Source organism: Vespa mandarinia, chromosome 23 (assembly GCF_050613455.1).
Source record: "Vespa mandarinia isolate Hongniang chromosome 23, ASM5061345v1, whole genome shotgun sequence".
Taxonomy (NCBI): domain Eukaryota; kingdom Metazoa; phylum Arthropoda; class Insecta; order Hymenoptera; family Vespidae; genus Vespa; species Vespa mandarinia.
In genome coordinates, this window is record NC_140832.1 from 1,939,393 (window position 1) to 1,956,890 (window position 17,498).

The 17,498-nt window shown below is 32.0% G+C and overlaps 1 protein-coding gene across 1 annotated transcript; it reads left to right on the forward strand.

Moving 5' to 3' along the window:
* Positions 1-5,164: 5,164 nt before the first annotated feature.
* LOC118444461 (uncharacterized) lies at positions 5,165-6,864 on the forward strand. Its single transcript, XM_035872751.2, has 3 exons — positions 5,165-5,226; positions 5,599-5,941; positions 6,387-6,864. Exons 1-3 carry the CDS (start codon positions 5,206-5,208, stop codon positions 6,656-6,658), a joined length of 636 nt encoding a protein of 211 aa, XP_035728644.1. The 5' UTR covers positions 5,165-5,205; the 3' UTR covers positions 6,659-6,864.
* The last annotated feature ends 10,634 nt before the right edge of the window (positions 6,865-17,498 follow it).

Genomic DNA, 17,498 nt, shown 5'->3' on the forward strand with positions numbered 1-17,498 from the left:
CTCGAAAAACGAACGATATTTGGAATTGTATGTGCGATAGCGAAAAATGCATGAGAAAATAATAACAAGTTAAAGCATAGAATAGAAGATTCTATGAACGAGATATTCGCGAGGAAACCATTGAAAAATCGTAAACGATTGTACGGAAGGTAAGATGATAAATAATAACGATTGTACGTTTCGTAAAAAGTTTTGATAAAAGTAAAAAGAAAAAAAAAAAGAAGAAAATGAAAGAAATATAAAGGGATACATTATTACTCACATGTTTAATATATCATTACGATCATCATCATTATCGTTATCGTATATTAAACATTTCACGAAATTATTTTGTGTCCAATGTGTCACATAAAACTTCTCCAAAAATATAATATCAAAAGGATTATATATATTCTACTCCTGGATCGAGCATTTCTCTGCCAATTACTCTGTTGGCTTTCAAAAATAATGTATGCAAAAAATAGACAAAGAGAGAGAGAGGGGGAGGAGGGAGACAGACACAAAAATAAAGAGAATGAAATGTGGATGGTGTGAAAAATCGTAAGTAGAAATTCCAAGACTTTAAAGTCGTGCAGAACATTGTCGTCGTCATCGTCGTTGTCCTCGTCTTCGTTGTCGTTGTCGTCCTCGTCGTCGTCGTCGTCGTCCTCGTCCTCGTCTTCGTAGTCGTAGTCTGCTAGACGAATGAGAAATTTCGAGGAGAATTTTAATCGAGCCCCTGACAACTCGAGCGCAATAAGCTTGCTGCTGCACGCTCATGGAAAACGGAATGTTTCCGTTTCCGGCTACGAATACCAACCCCATTGCTACTTGTTTGTACGTTTCTACGTTTATACGTTCAAGTCGTCATTAACGTCGGCAAAAGATGCAAGTGGAGTGTAAGTACAAGTATTATGCGTTTATTTCTTTCATGGTATTGTCTTAATGGTCGGGGACGTCTTTGTCGTAGACTTTGAAATTAAAAATATTCTCTTCTCTTTTTCTTTCTCTCTCTCTCTCTCTCTCTCTCTCTCTCTCTCTCTCTTTCGCTTTCTTTCTTCATTTTATCATAATCAATAATCACCGCTTTTTATTATCTAATCACTTACATTTACTTATTTAGAATTTAATTGTAAATTAATTTCTTTTTTCTTTTTTTTTCTTTTTTTTTTTGTTTTCTTTTTGTCAAACATTTATTAAAATTTCAGTTACATTTTTAGATGGAAATATCACATTATAGATTTTTACTCTTAACTATGGATTTTTGAGAATCATTTAAAGACCCACACATTTGTATGATTTATTTTTAAATATATATATATATATATATATATATATATATATATTTTTTTAGTTATATATTTGACCTGGTCAATCGTGTTATAGGTCATTACAAAAAAAAAAGTATAAATGGTTTTCAAATGAAAACGATGACCTTGGGAAAAATATATCAATAATTACAATAATTATTTCATCGAAGAAAAGGATTATCTTTTATCCTGAGAGATATTTCTTGTATTCATATAAAAAGACATTAAGTGGCATTTAACTCGGTCAAGTTGAATGAAACGGAACATCCGGCATAAAACTTTTCATTTTATTTCATCATATCTCTACGAGAGATCGTAAATTAAAAAAAAAAAAAAAAAAAAAAAAACAAACAAATAAAATTAAAAAATCGCAAGTACAATGACAATCGATATTTTCTCATCAATACAGATAATATCTCTCTATGTTTTAATTTCTTCTAACCTAAACAGTAGCTCATTATCAATCGAGAGATATGTTAGGAATGTGTGATTACAAGGGCCGATTTCTCTGCTCAAATCACCGTCTCGTTTACTCGTCGCTTACCAACGTTAAACGGCTTTAATGTGAGTAGAACACTATCGTAGATCGTAAATCAAAGAGATCGATCGTTAAACGTGTATATGTATAAACGTGTTTGTGCGCAAAAGCTATGATAAGAGGCTCGAGAGAGATGGTACGTTATCGGTAGATGATAGTGAAAGAGAGAGAGAGAGAGAGAGAGAGAGAGAGAGAGAGAGAGAGAGAGAGTGAGAGAGAGAAGCGACGAGAGAAACCTGTTCTCTTCCACCTTCGTGGATTCGTTTAACCATCAAGTACCTACCCGACCACGTTCGTCCGTTCGTAGACCGACGTGACCTAGATCGAATGTCTACTGCAATTTGCACTTGACGCGGTCTCGCAGCCTTTCAGGATAGCCTTCTCCGCAGGGAAAATAAAAAGAAAAATGACGAGAATGAGAGAAGACTTCCACCATCTCTCGTTCTCGCTCTTGCTCTCTCTCTCTCTCTCTCTCTCTCTCTCTCTTTCTGTCTTTTCGTCTTTTTCTCTTTTTAAATCTCTCCCCCCCCTCTCTCTCTCTCTCTCTCTCTTTCCTTCTATGTATATATATATATACCCTACATACTCTAAAAATATTCTCCGAAAGTTCCTTCAAATCGAACGATAATAACGTACCAACTCCTCGATCATCGAAGACCCCTAGAAAAATCTCTTCTTGTTAACCAACGCAAAGAATATGAAATATTCTATAGAATAAAGATCTTCAATTATGTTATCTCCTTTACCCTTTATATCTCTTCTCTCTAACTCTCTCTCTTTCTCTCTCTCTCTCTCTCTCTCTCTCTTTGTTTCTGTCTGCCTGTCTCTCTTTCTGTCTCTCTTTTAAAAAATTTGAATTATCAGATAAATATCTTATTGAAGATATATTTATTTTATTCTTTCTTCCTTTTTTTCTTTTCTATCAAGGAATGGACATGCGATATTACATAGGATTTGTGGATTCGTTAACGTATCTACTTCAGACTAAAGATTATTATTTTGAGAACTAAAAGGATAATTGGAGTATACAAGGCTCGATGGGATAACGAAAGAATACTCTTTCGTTCTTTGCAAAATGATAAACGTGTGCTTGATTAGATGATACGGTAGATATATATATATATATACATACATACTTTTGATGGTATTCATACAATTAGAAAAAGGAGAATTCATTTGACTATGTAATCAATCTTAATTGATAAAATTTGCATGACACGAAGCTACTCGAAAAGTACTATAATGCCTTTCTCGTTTTGTATTTGATAACTATACGACTACGCATATACATATATATATATATATTTCTCAAAGGAACTTTGTCGTACGACACTATATAATCTTTACATATACAACAACAATAGTCTTTATATATATATCTCTCTATATGTGTATATGTATATGTATATGTATATGTAGATATATATCTATTATATATCTAAAAGACTTTTTACAAAGAAGATCCAATTAGCGATGAGAAGAAAGTCAAAGAAGACAAGAAAGAGATAAAGAGATGGAAAGAGATAGATAGATAGATAAAGAAAGAGAGAGAGAGAGAGAGAGAGAGAGAGAGAAAGAGAGAGAGAGAAAGAGGATATAGCAAACTCTTGTCAATTCATTATAATAGTTTCGATCCGTTGATTGGCTTATTAGGCGAAATACGATGCGGCCATTATGGAGCTCATCGAATGGAAATGCCATTATCTTTGATCGAATTATTTCCTTTTCTCGGCTAGGTAATGACATGCTCTGCTAAATTAATACCTCCAAGGAGACTTCCTAATGATTTTAATGTCAGTTAAACGAGCCATCGACTCTCTAAAAGGCTTTTGTCAATTTTCTTCGGACATTGCTTATATAACTTTAGAATATGTCTATGTATGTACGTATTATCACGTGAAAGTGAATAAATTATTCTAATTTAACACGATATTCGATTCACGAATACACATTAATCATAATCTATCTAAAAGAAAATATAAGAATATATCATTTTTACTTTTTGATTATAATTTTAGGTATGCTATTAAGTAAATCTTTTTGTTAATTAGTAATTAAAAGCTCTCTCTTTCTCTCTCTTTCTATCTCTCTTTCTTTTTCAATTAATTAATTCATTTACTCGTTCATTTATTTTGGTTCTTACAAAGCAAAATTAATTTTCAAATTGGAATTGATTATCGAGCGTTGCGGTGAACATTTTCGAAGGATTTTCGTTAATTAATTTTAATAGAATATCGTTAGAAATCTTATAGCATAATTTTCTTCGGATTATAAAAATTTGTCTTTATTGAAATTTCTCAATAATCAACATGCACTATAGATAAACCTAATCTCGTTCTTTCCAATAAGAAATCTCGTTAGATTTCTTTCGAAAGATATTTCATTTCTATCAGACTCTCATATAGAAAAGTAGACCAAACTAGATCAGTCCAAAATGAGAGAAAACTATGTTTCTCGTCTATTAAATACTATGAATTTGCTTTTATGATTCATTCGAATTACAACTTTGCCAATAACTTTCTCGATTGAATGATATTCCATTTAAAACTATTCCAAGGAACATACCGATGATTACAACAAAAATGATCTAACTCATAAATTTGTTTCATTCTATATTATTATAACATAGATTTACGTAACGCGAGACGATTATGATGAATACAATTTCTTCGAAATTTATTACATTAATCTCTCTCGTTTCTGGGATAGAAAAAAAAAGAAAGAAAAAAAAAAAAAAAAAAACAAGAAAAACAGAGAACAAAATAAATAAAGTTTTACCTTGAAAATCATTATTTTGACGGATTAGTCTCAGATTTGAAATAAATAAATAAATGAAAGAAATAAAATAAAGAAACAAAAAAAAAGAAAAAAGAAAAATAATAAACGAATAATAAAAATAAAAAAAAAGTTCACAATTTTTTCTCACTGTCCTTTTCTTTATTTTTTTTTTTCTTTTTTTTTTTTATTTCTTTTTATCATATCGAACGATTAAAGAATCGAGAAAGATAATCTTTCAAGTTGGATCCTGGGTATGTTCGTAACGATGAACGACGTTCATAGTCGCTCTTATAACATCTGGTGCTTACTGTTAATGTTGGTCAGTTTAGAAAAAAAAAAAAAATATGTATATATATATATATAAAGTGGAGGAGTAGTAGGAGGAGGAGTAGAAGGAGGAGGTGGACTCAAGAGAGAAATTACATACGACAACTGCCGCTTCTCTCCGACAAGTTAAAGCGATGATACGGAACAAACAGATTCTTCAACGATGTGTATATATCCATGTGTGGACATAGAATATCGTAAGACTAGCATATAAAAGGATGGAAAACACATTGGAAAGTCACAGTTCTCACCTGACCGTCTTAATATATAGAAATGGAAGTGATATCCTTCAAGGTAGAACCTCGAAAAAGTGATTTAAATCGATATAATTGAAATCAGAATAGAATTAGACAAATTTTTCTTTTGTTTTTTTGTTTTTTTTTTTTTCTTTTTCCTTCATGATCGATCGATAAAAGATAGAACGCAAAAATTGATAGAATATTCCAAAAGAGATGAATATATTGAAAGAAATGTATAAATGAATTTTAAACAAATAGTCTACGATTATTTTTAATTAAATGCACTAACGAAATTATTGAAATTAATTTTTTCAATTTGTTCGAATACATTTAACGAATATAAAATAATATCGATGTGAATGAATTACGTTTTATATATATACGAATTATAATTTTTTACAAGTTTTTTTTTTCCATTTAATTTAAGGTGATAATAATTTTCGTCATAACGATGATTCATCGATCGAAAACAATCGTGATACCTGTTGACGATGATGAAACGGGGACGCACAATGAACCACAAGTTTCCTTAGCGAGTTCTTACATACATTTTCACGGACCAGTTGAAGGCCCGGAATACGAAGTGAAAGTACCGTACGTTTTTCTCAAGAATCAAAACAATCACTTTTCTCAAAGAATCGGTCAAGATCAGGATTTTCAAGATCACGGAGATTCTCTCGACTATATCGCAAATCCCAAGTATCAATTTGCTTATGGTGTTGAGGATCATCATACCGGTGATTTTCATGGACAGAAAGAATCAAGAAATGGTAAGTTAAATAATAATTATGATATAAACGATATAAGTTGAGTTTTCCTTATCGCAATTAAAAATTTTTCAATCTTAAACTGTTATATCTGAAATCGTACAATTAATTTTTCGATAAAAATCTATTAGTTAAAAAAAAAAAAAGTATATATATATATATATATTTTTTTTGTTATTTTTTGAATTTGTCTTATTACAAAATTGTTCGTTCGTTTACTTTTAATAATTACTAGCTGAAAATTTTTTTTAATTGCTCTACGATAACGAACATCGTTTATCAAATACTTGCTGGATTTTTTACATTTCGATCGGATAAAAATTGATTTAATTCGAGTTATCTATAAAAAACGTTATCTATAAAAAAATAAATGACAAATATAATGAGATCTGGGGATTGATTTGTGAATAATAAAATTAAATTTATTTGATTTCATTTAATTTAATAGGTCATAGTGTATCTGGCGAGTATAGTGTAAAGGAACCCGGAGGTGCCTTAAGGATTGTCAGTTATCACGCTGATAAAGATGGATTCCACGCTATAGTTCATACTTCCGGTAAGAATGATCACGCCTCAACCAGTTTCTATTCTCAGCAAGATCACGTCCAAGTTCAAATTCAAGATCGCGATCATGATCGCGATCAAGGATTAGATAATCATAAAGAAAATCATTCGCTTCGTAACTATGAGACTTCATATTCGGTTACTGACGTATATTAAACGACGTTTTGTTTTTTTTTCTTTTTTTTTTTTTTTTTTTTTTTTGTATTAAACAACAAGCTTATCTTTCACTCGATTTATAATGAATATTTACTCTTTCTCAAAAATTCTATCTACTAATTCCATACCAAAGTTTCTATCATCTTTTAAAGAAATCTAACGCTACTGTACGAACACATTACTGTAAATATAAATTATTTTTCTACTCCAATTAATCTTTACAATTTGTCGATATAAAAGATTATTTATTATTCTAACTCGTCGAACGTTATTCTATCACCTTTTATATCTCACATTTTTATTAGTATTATTATTATTAACTAACAAGTATATATATATATATATATACATATATAAATATAAGTATATCATTATAGATATATATATATATTGTTTTAACGATATTATAAAATATTATAAATGAAAATGAACATTTTGTAATATTGTATCATAATCATCGTTGTGTATAGTACTTGAATGAAATAATTTATCGTTATAAAACTTCTAACATGGAAAATAAAATATATTCATGATTATTCCACAAAATTGTATCGATGATATTTTTTTTTTCTTTTTATCTTCTTCTTTGTTTTTTTATTTTTTCTTTCTTTCTTTCTTTCTTTTTTTTTTCCTCCTACGCTAGCTAAAAGCAGCCTCTTGTATAAGTCGAAGAAAGTATTTCTTTGCTCTTTTCTACGCGCTCTCGCGCATCGTCGAAATATGAAAGTTGTTTTCGAGAAAAGGAAGGTAGGATCTGGATCTTCCTGACGTTCTTACAACTTCTTCCCTCACGGATAGAAGCTCAGAAGCTCTTCCCTTGGAAATAGTTCGAACGATAGATAGATGTGCAATATAAAATTCGAGGACGTATCCGCTGCCATTTCTTCGGCCGAAAAATCGTTGAATTCAGATTTTTCTCGGTCGAGGAGTTTGAAAAGGGATACGTCATTTCAATATTTCCTATAATCCCGTAGGATGTTAAAAAATCTGTATTAAAAAGAAAAAAAAAAAAATGAAAGAAAAACATACAAAGAAACAATAAAAAAAAAATTAATGAAAAAGAGAAGAAAAAAAGAGAGAGAGAGAGAGAGAAAAACGTTGTTAAAATTCTATAAAAAGTCCAAAAAATTCTATCGATTTATATGGAATTTATAAAACAAAAAGTTTAACAAAATGAGTAAATACTAACGAATCAAAATACACACAATACTTACACATCAAAGAGCACAGTGATCACACGAAGAGAGAAGCTGGTTCAGTGAGGTCGTCAACGAAAGGACGATCGTTAACGAGACGCGTAGGCAGCAGAAAAGAAGAACGTACGTCGTTAAAGCTCCAGCTCCCTTCTCTGATCTATCGAATACCGGCTGAAAACGTAACGTCGTTATCGATAGCGATGGCTGGAATGGCGTGTTCGATCAAATAAAAAAAAAAAAAAAAAAAAAGGAAAAAAGAAAAAAGAAAGATAAAAAAAGAAAAGCAAAAATAAAAAGAAACGAATAGGAAAGAAAATAAAAGAAAGAAAGAAGATGACGTTGGTCGTCGTTATGTAAACGGAAAGATATTTTTCAACTTATAGAAATCCTTTATAAAAATATCATATAATATTATATTATTTTTAAATATATATATATATATATTAGTTGCGTATTTTATATGATATATAAATTAATTAAAAATTTTATACAGATATTTATCTATGGATATACAAATGTATAAAGGTAGGTAATAAATTTTTATACAAATAAATGATAAAAAGTTAAGATAAATTTTTTACGAATATAGTCGACGAAAATATAAAATATAGAGGAAGAGAAATATTTTTTTTTTTTTTTTAAATGATCGAAGATAAAAAATAGTGTTCGTTTATCGATCGTATTAATGAACTCGTAGACGAGATATTTAGGACGCGTGCGTCGCGTCGGTCATATCGAGACTGAAACTCCTGTACCAATAGATACGCCTTGCAGCAATTTCCAGTGCAGATCCGGAAGTTACTAATTATTGTTCTGATTATTCTTCCCATCGTTTCGATAAAACTTCGTTGCTCGTTCTCCTTTGATTTTCTATCCTTATACGATATTTCATCGTCGAACGATTATTTTCTATCTACGAGCAAATAAACGATACGACTCGTTTACTTTTTAATATTTTTTTATCTTGTAATAAAATTCATAGTTGATATAGTATTTACCTGTCGTTAAACGCAAAAGATTAGAGTTTGATAGGTTTAAGAAAATTTGACGATCCTTAGGAGAGTCAGGAAATTATACAGGAAATCGATTACAAGGGATTAAACGTTCAAGTTTGTGGTAAACTAAAGTCAATATAAATTCACTCCAACGTGTCACGAAGAGAGGCAAAAGTTTCTTCAACGTCGTCTCCCGTCCCTGGCCTTGTCGTAAGAAATTTTCTTGGTTCTACCTCGTACAATTAATACTCGTTTACCGTCCTACAAGAATAATTTATATCCTCTATAAATCCGAGGACCAATAAAGCGCTACACAAGAATTCACTAGTCCTTAATCTCTGCAAATGAGAAAAGCGACGTTTGTACTGTAATGAAAATTGATATTTATTACCTGAGAAAAGGATATGCAAAATTATTTACGATTAATTCGATTTTAAATTATTTATTTAAATACGAGAAAAGATATACGAAATAAGATATGATTTATCGCCTATATAACATTTTAATGTATACATATGTCTTAAAACATTTATATACCATTAACATTGAATTTTGATTAGCGATTGATAACTTGTCATTTGTGAATATTTTTCGTATCGATTGAAAAAGCAAAACGATTAAATATCTTGTTAACGATTAAATATCTTGTTAACGAGTAAAATTGACTTACACCATTTTCATAATAAACGGCTCTCGTATGTACTCATATATATATATATATATATATTTATTCTCAAAGGTATTACTATTTACTTTGAACAATTTATTATTTATACGAATGAAATCATAGAACATGCTCAATCATATGTACTAGTGTAAATCTAATAATGAAAACGAAGCAATACGAACGCCGAACAAAATTTGTTACCTTTTGTATTCTCGTTTAATCGAACTCTATCAACAATGTATAAATGATTAAAGCTTTCGTATAAAAAAAAAAAAAAAAAAAAAAAACAAAAAATTAAGCGAAGCGAAATCAAACGTGCGTTATTATCGAGATATATCGTCGATACGTACAACGATAATTTCTGTTTCGCATCGATAGATCGAATAGACATAGGTCATATAATTCAGTGACAAATTTTGGACCAATCCAATCAGCGAATCTTCGTCGTTGTCATTTAGCGTGTATAACATCGATGAATTTCAACTCGCTTGACGAGACGTATGCATGTATATTCGTTTCGACATCATGCCGAGCTAACTATCATAAATTCTGTTTTCCAACTAAAAAATTTTTAATAGAGAAAATTTAAAGAGACAGACAGAGAGAGAGAGAGAGAGAGAAAATGAAAGAAATAAAAATACAAAAAAAGAAAGAAGAAAAAAAAGAAAGAAATTAAGAAAGAAGAAAAGAAAAAGGAAAAGAAGTTAGAATACCATACGACTTCCGAAAGACGTTCATATGTATCTATGAAGGAAGATATATTAAAAAAGCTTTGCAAAGTGGCTAATAAATCATTCGCCTTATGATCCTTGAGATCTTCTTTTCGTTTCGTTAAAAAAAAATTCTTCGTACCCATCCTACGGAGAAATTCTTCTTTTGCCATGAACGTAAATCTTAAAAGAAATATCATCGTTATTCTATTCCTAAGGAAATAAGAACAAATAATTAAAAGATACAAAATGAAAAGATTTAATTCGAAAAATGTATTATCGTATATTTTATTAATTTATTTTTAAATTAATTAATTAATTAATATATATATATATATATTTATATTTGATAGAAAGGAAGTTTAAAATGTTACGAGACATAAACTACGTCTTTGCTCTGCCACGATGTAATTACGACTAATCCTCTTGCAAAACAAAACAGAGCACGTTATAATCAAGGACAGACATCGGTGGTATAAACATTTTGCCTAAGAAAACTAGAGAAAGAAAAAGGTAAACAAAAAGATTAGGGATACGTAAGCGTCAAGGATATAAACGAAATTGATTGATTGCGAAAACGAAAAAAGAAAAAAAAAAAAAAAAGAAAAACCATAAACAGAAAGGAAAAAAGAGAAAGAAGAGAGAAGAAAAGAGCCTAAGAGAAGGGAACGTGTTGGTAGTTCTTATGTAATCGAAGGATTCGTCGTGGAAGACGTTTTCCTTCGTTTTGACAAATAGATAGGTCGAAGGGGATTTAAGGTCGAGAGATAAGCTTGCTTTATAAGCAAGATATATCGATCCGTCGGATTACGAGAGTTATCAACGTTAATCGAGATTGACGTTTAATGCGTCAACGGGGCCTAGACAAGCTTTTTGAACGATGCCAGAAGCGTAATGAATCAGATTGCAAATGGACGACATATTGGAAGTAGGAGCGTATAATCGATCGAATCAAAATGTTATCGATCGGTGAACAATGAACCGGCCTAAGTCTTTCAATTGGTTGGAAACCGAAATTCACTGCCGAATCTAAACTGTTCATGGTTCGTACCACGGTCGCTCATTTATTCGATTATATATATATATATATATATATATATATATATATATATGCACGCGGATTTGCTCGTGCGCATCTACCCTCGTTATGTTCTGCGTTACCACGAACGTTAATTCGTTAATTACTAATTTAAGCAAACCTTGCTTAGCAATTGTATTTTCCTATAGTTCTATCCTTCTCCTACTCCCACGATATACATATATATAAATATATATATATATATATATATGTATATACGTGTTAACTCTCGAGAGGCAGCTCTTGTACTCTCGAGAGCGTTCCGCGACATTTTTCACCGCACGATAACGAGCCGATCTTCGCTTTCGTCGACGAGTTCAAAGTTCAAAGATCACGTTCCAACACGTATACCGAGAGTGCTACAGGTGGATGCTTCATCAAATCTCTTCTAACTCGTTTTCTCTCTCTCTCTCTCTCTCTCTCTCTCCCTCTTTCTCTTCTTCTTCTTTTTTCTTTCCCTTTTGTTTTTGTTTTTGTTCTCCCTATTTTTATAATTTTTTTTTCCTGTTCTTCTTTCTTTTTCTTTTAATTCACTTATATTTCTTTTATAACGAGACAAGGGGATAAAAGCAGGGGGGTGTAGGGGGTGAAAAGAAACTCGTTAGTACTAGATAAAAGTACAAGATGGTAACGAGAAACTCAAATGTCAGATTTCATATTTACTACGGAAATATTCAAGGGACGACGATAAAATGTAAAGAGGACAGTAAGACTATTTCGATTTTAATAGTCTACTTATTAGTTAGCAAATTAACTAATTAATACTTTTTCATTCCATGGTAAAAAAAAAAAAAAAAAGAAGAAAAAAAAAAAGAAAAAAGAAAAGAAAAAAGAAAAAAGAAAAAGAAAAGAAAAACCTCTTTGAACTTCTTTCTTCTTTCATAGTAAATTATAGTGCCGTAGGAAAGGAGACTGTAGGGAAATATTCGTGTAGAAAGAAACCGATGGTTGTTAAGCCCGCAACTTCTTCGCCGTAGGATTATTTTTCTTTTTGAAAGTAGTAATCTGTAAAGCTCGTTGAACCGCAACGTTGCTCCCGTGCCATGTAAAAAGTCAAAGGAAAAAGATGTGGTAAAAGAGACGAAAAGTGAAAAAAGACGAAATACGAAGACGGGGAAAAAAAGGATAGATATATAAATATAAAGGGAGATATTAACTAAAAAAAATGTATTAGACAATAGAAAAATAGACGAATAATAAAAAAAAAAAAAAAAAAAAACGACAAACAGACGTAAAGTGAGAATTGGGCTTATGTCTAAAGGACGTTCGCCTAGGATCCCATTTATATATCAAACGGAAAATAATTAACGACGAAAGTTTCACGACCCGGAGCAACGTGGAGAGTAACGGCGAAGGTGAATTCGTAAGGGTTGAAAAGGGGTAGAAGGGGAAAGGGTAAAGTCAAGAGTCAGGTCGAGAGCTCGCGGAGACTAATTGAAAGTTTTGCATACTGCAAAGAAGGCATTAAGCGCCGATGGGACGAGTCGAGGGCTTCTTTTTGTTCCTCTTCATAAACGAAAGAAAGAGACAGAGAAAGAGAAGAAGAAAAAGAGAGAGATGGAGAGACACACACAGACAGATAGATAGAGAGAAAGAGAAAGAGAAAGAGAGAGAGAGAGAGAGAGAGAGAAAGAGAGAGAGAGAGAGAGAGAGAGAAAGACTAAACGGAAGAAAGAAACAGCCGCTAATCTTCGCGTCTTTGTGAACGATAACCAAATGCTAATTAAGCGTACAGCTTTAAACCACGTATAGATGATCAAAGATCGTCCTGTTTCGATCTTCGTACACTAACGCGAAATTCTCGAGAACTAATTAAACTTTTAGCTCCGTACAGAAGACTCGCGAATATTAATTAACGCTTGATAAATGAAAGCGATTATATTTCTATTGATTATAAATACGGCTACATTAAAGAGAATTTCTAACTATGAAATAATTGAAATTCTCAATCTCTTTAATTAATCTATACGTACTCTTTTCGTCCCGTGTAAAAAAGAAAAGAAAAAAAAATACCGATACAGGAAAAAATGCTAAAAAAAAATGAAAAAAAAAAGAAAGAAAAAAAAAGAAAAAAAAATAAAATAAACTAAAAGAGAGAAAAAAAGAAGAAAGAAAAAAAAAAGGAGAAAAGAAAAGAAGATGGAATAAAAGGAGGAAAATAATAAAAGAACGAGAAGAAGAAGATGAGATAAAAAACGGAAGAAGACGAAAAAGAAGAAGAAGAAGAAGAAGAAGAAAAAGAAGAAGAAGAAGAAGAAGAAGAAGAAGAATACGTAGAAGAAGAAGTGAGATAGAAGAGGATAAAAGAGGTGAGGTCGTAGAACCAGTCGGACCGACCAATGAAATATGTAATTCGGTGTGAACCGCGTAGGTTTCTCGCGCGAGTGAGATGAGGTCGGCATTGAGACGCTCGTGGAATTTATTTATGAAAAATGTATAAATCAGGGCGGAAGGAGCGAGAGTGCAGGAGTAATAATGCAGCACATAGCCGCGAGCGAGAAGCGCCCGTGGTAGGAGAGAGTGAGAAAGGTGGAATCAAGCGGAAAAGAGAAGCTAGAAAGAGTGAGAGAGTAAGAGAGAGAGAGAGAGAGAGAGAGAGAGAGAGAGAGAGATGGTGAGAAAAGGTGGAGGGAAAGAGGGAAGAGAGGAGGAGGGGTACTGCTAACGGGTACGACCTACATTTGGCCTACGGGTCACAGGGTAGTCCGGGCTATTGATTCAGTTCGCTCTTAAACACAGCCTCCATTTCATTTCATTTGACCTCTCACCCTTCCTCTCAAATTCTTCTTCATAGAAGATAGCCCATACCCCAACGAATTTCCTTCTTCGTGCCTTCGAAGAACGCACCATCGACGCGATTAGACCAACTCTTCTTTTCTCTCACTCTCTCTCTCTTTCTCTCTCTCTCTCTCTCTCTCTCTCTCTTTCTCTCTCACTTACCCTCTATAAATATATCCTATCCTTTTTTTTTTTTTCCTTTCCAACTCAACTTCGAAGCTATTCCGTTTGTGGTGAAATGGACCGTTTCAATATGAGAGGAAAAAAGATAGAGCTTCTGCAAAAGTGCATTTCTTCGATCGCATTAGAACTATTTTTCACGAGTATTACTTTTTCGTAAAAGAAAGAGAGAGAGAGAGAGAGAGAGAGAAAGAAAGAGAGACAGAGAAAGAAAGAAATGTCTCGTTCGTTCTAAACCGATGAAAGTCGCTGAAAACAAGAGTCGACGCCGTTAAGACCCACCCCTGACTATTACGGCGACTTTATTGCTTTTCTTCGAAGTCGCTGACCGCCTTCGAAGTTTACGAAAGTTTGCGAATATCGCGTCTTTCTTAAACAGTTCCGTCTCGACGTTAAATAAATTTCTTTTTGGCAAAAACCTTCAGTATTTTATCCCCCCTTATATCGTTTCTTTTTCTTTTTGTTTCGTTCCTTTCTTCTTCTTTTTCTTCTTCCTCTTTTTTTCATTCTTTTCTTCTTTTTTCTTCTTTTTTCTTTTTTTTCTTTTTTTTCTTTTTCTTTTCACTTTACGCCGTACGCACGAAATCAAAAAACAAATTGTATCATTAAATGAAATTAATTTCAATTCATATAGATACAATCATATCAATGATAATATTTAATATATTATTATATAAATATAATTACGTTCAATTAATTAGAAGAAATTTATCAATTTTGTAAAATTCATCGATCTTCTTATCAATAGTCCTCTTTAATAATAATGATCGAAGATTTCATTGAATCGTTTAAAGGAACTTATTCTTTAATAATAATGATCTATTTAATTTCTATCTATCTTCTAATAATTCTATCTAGATTAATGATTTAATAATAATGATAATAATGATCGAAGATTTCATTGAATCGTTTAAAGGAAGTTACTCTTACGAAAGGATTGCAAAAAAAAAAGAAAAAAAAAAGTAAAAAAGAAAGTAAATGAATGAAGAAGAGTACGTTGCCCAAACAAAACGTGTATCTTTTTCTCGACATTTTTCCCTTGAGAAAGAGATGGAGAAAACCAAGAGACAGAGTATATAACCAAATGCCTTTGCTAGAAATGTTAGAAAGTTTTCCCGTGGATAATCGAAAGCAGTTTCAGAAGGAAGTCCCATACAACACGAGTTACCCTTTCCTCTTTTTACTCTGCTTCCTAGGACGTACATTTTTCAGAAATAATATAACATACAAGCATACGTACATATACGTACATATGTGACATGTACGTGTATATATATATATATATATGTGTGTGTGTGTGTATTTTTACGCTTACACAGCACGTACGACTTGCCATACCGCACTCGCACTTGTCACAGTGACTGACATCTTGGAAGCCGTTCAGAAAAATATGAAAAGAAACTTTACAGAAAGAGGGGGAAAAAAAGAAAAGAAAAAAGAAAAAAGAAAAAAGAAAAAAGGAAAAATCAAACAAACAAAAAAAGAAAAGGAAAAGGAATAAGAAAAACAAATTACGAGAAGAGTATTCGGCAAAATTGCGAACGGGTAAATTTTTACTAATTTACGATTAAACCGGTAAAGAGACGAAAGTAAAGTTTTGTCGTACTTAGTCCATTATCCCCCTTTTCCTTTTTAAACGGTTCGTTTATCTCGGACGTGTAACGAGAAACGAGCAAATTTTAGCACTCGCCAGGAAATTGGAAATTTTTCGAAACGGAAACTCGCTTAGCTACTAGTCGATTAAATAGTGTTACGAGAGAGAAATTGTACAAGGTTAGTAGGTACCACGGTTCTCGTTAAAACGTAGCGACCACATCGGAGAATTATAACAAGATCGTCGCGTTGGTTTGATACGGGAATGAAGCGAGTGTACTTTCCGAAGCAATTAGTAACAAAGTTAACTAATTGCGAAAGCTGTAGGTATTATTTCAAAATATCTCCATGGTATGAGTGACGACTACCATTCGTTATATAAACGTACTTATTTATAATATAGATTAATTATATTGTGTCATACGCACCGGTACACACGTTAGACGGTATACTTTAATTAGAAATTCTATGTAATTGTCATTGAGAATTCGTCAAAACGAATCGTTGAATGCTTCAGTTGAAGCTTCCATTGGAGTTATTATTATATCGAGATATTAATATGAAAATTTTTCACTTTTATAATGAAAAGATAAATTTTTCTCAAGTTAAAACTATACATCTAAATGTAATATATACGTCTTCGCTTTTGTATATACCTTGTGTTTCATTAAAGAAAAAAAAAAAAAAAGAAAAAAGAAAAAATGAACAGAGTCAACGTTTCGCTTTGTCTTTTCTTATCTGAGCTTATTGCTTTGAATTTTCCGCTTCTTGGAGCTCGTTTGGTTCAAGTACCGGGAACTGAGGAAATTGGCAGTGTTCACCGTACCATGACACCCGCGATGCCACTTTTAAAAAATAAAAAAAAAGACAGAGAACAGATAGATAGATGGATAGATAGATAGATAGATAGATAGATAGATAGATAGATAGATATAGATTATAGATTATAGAAAGATCGATAGAGTAAAGAAAGAAATAAATGTCTTCTGAGAAGAAACGATCTTTTTCTTGCAAAAGATCTCAAGTTCTTCTTCTGTCCAAAGAAGAGTGACAATTTATCCCACGAGAGATAGAGTCTCGTAAAATAACGAGTGAGTTTGCGATTGGCGAAACCCATCGTTTTATCTACTTGGAAAATAATTACGATTCTCGATATAACGACCGATAAGACTTCCACTTCGATAACGTAAGAAGGCTCGAAGAATTAATGACTTTCCTTCGTAATTAGTAACGTCGCCGTTGAATTAATTGTAAGGACTTAAGCATTGTTTGGGGGGGAAAAAAAAAAAGAAAAAAAAGGAGGGAAATCAGCGACAATGACGATAAAAAAAAAAAAAGAAAAAGAAAAAAAAAAAAGAAGAAAAAAAAGGAGAAAAGGAAAAAAGGTACAACAAAAAAGAAAAAGAACAAAAAATGGAAAGGTAAAAAAAAAAGGAGAACGAAAAAGGAAAATCTACGTCGAATTGTAAGAATGGAAATGACCTCTTGGAAAAAGGGAAATAACGAATGATAAGGGGTTGAAACGAGAGGGGAATAGAGGAGAGGTTTGAGGGGGGGGCTAGGGCGAGAGAATGATCTTACGCTCGTAGATGAGTCCTTTACAGGTTCTTCAAGGATTTTCTGGCTTACGTCTTTAAACGCAA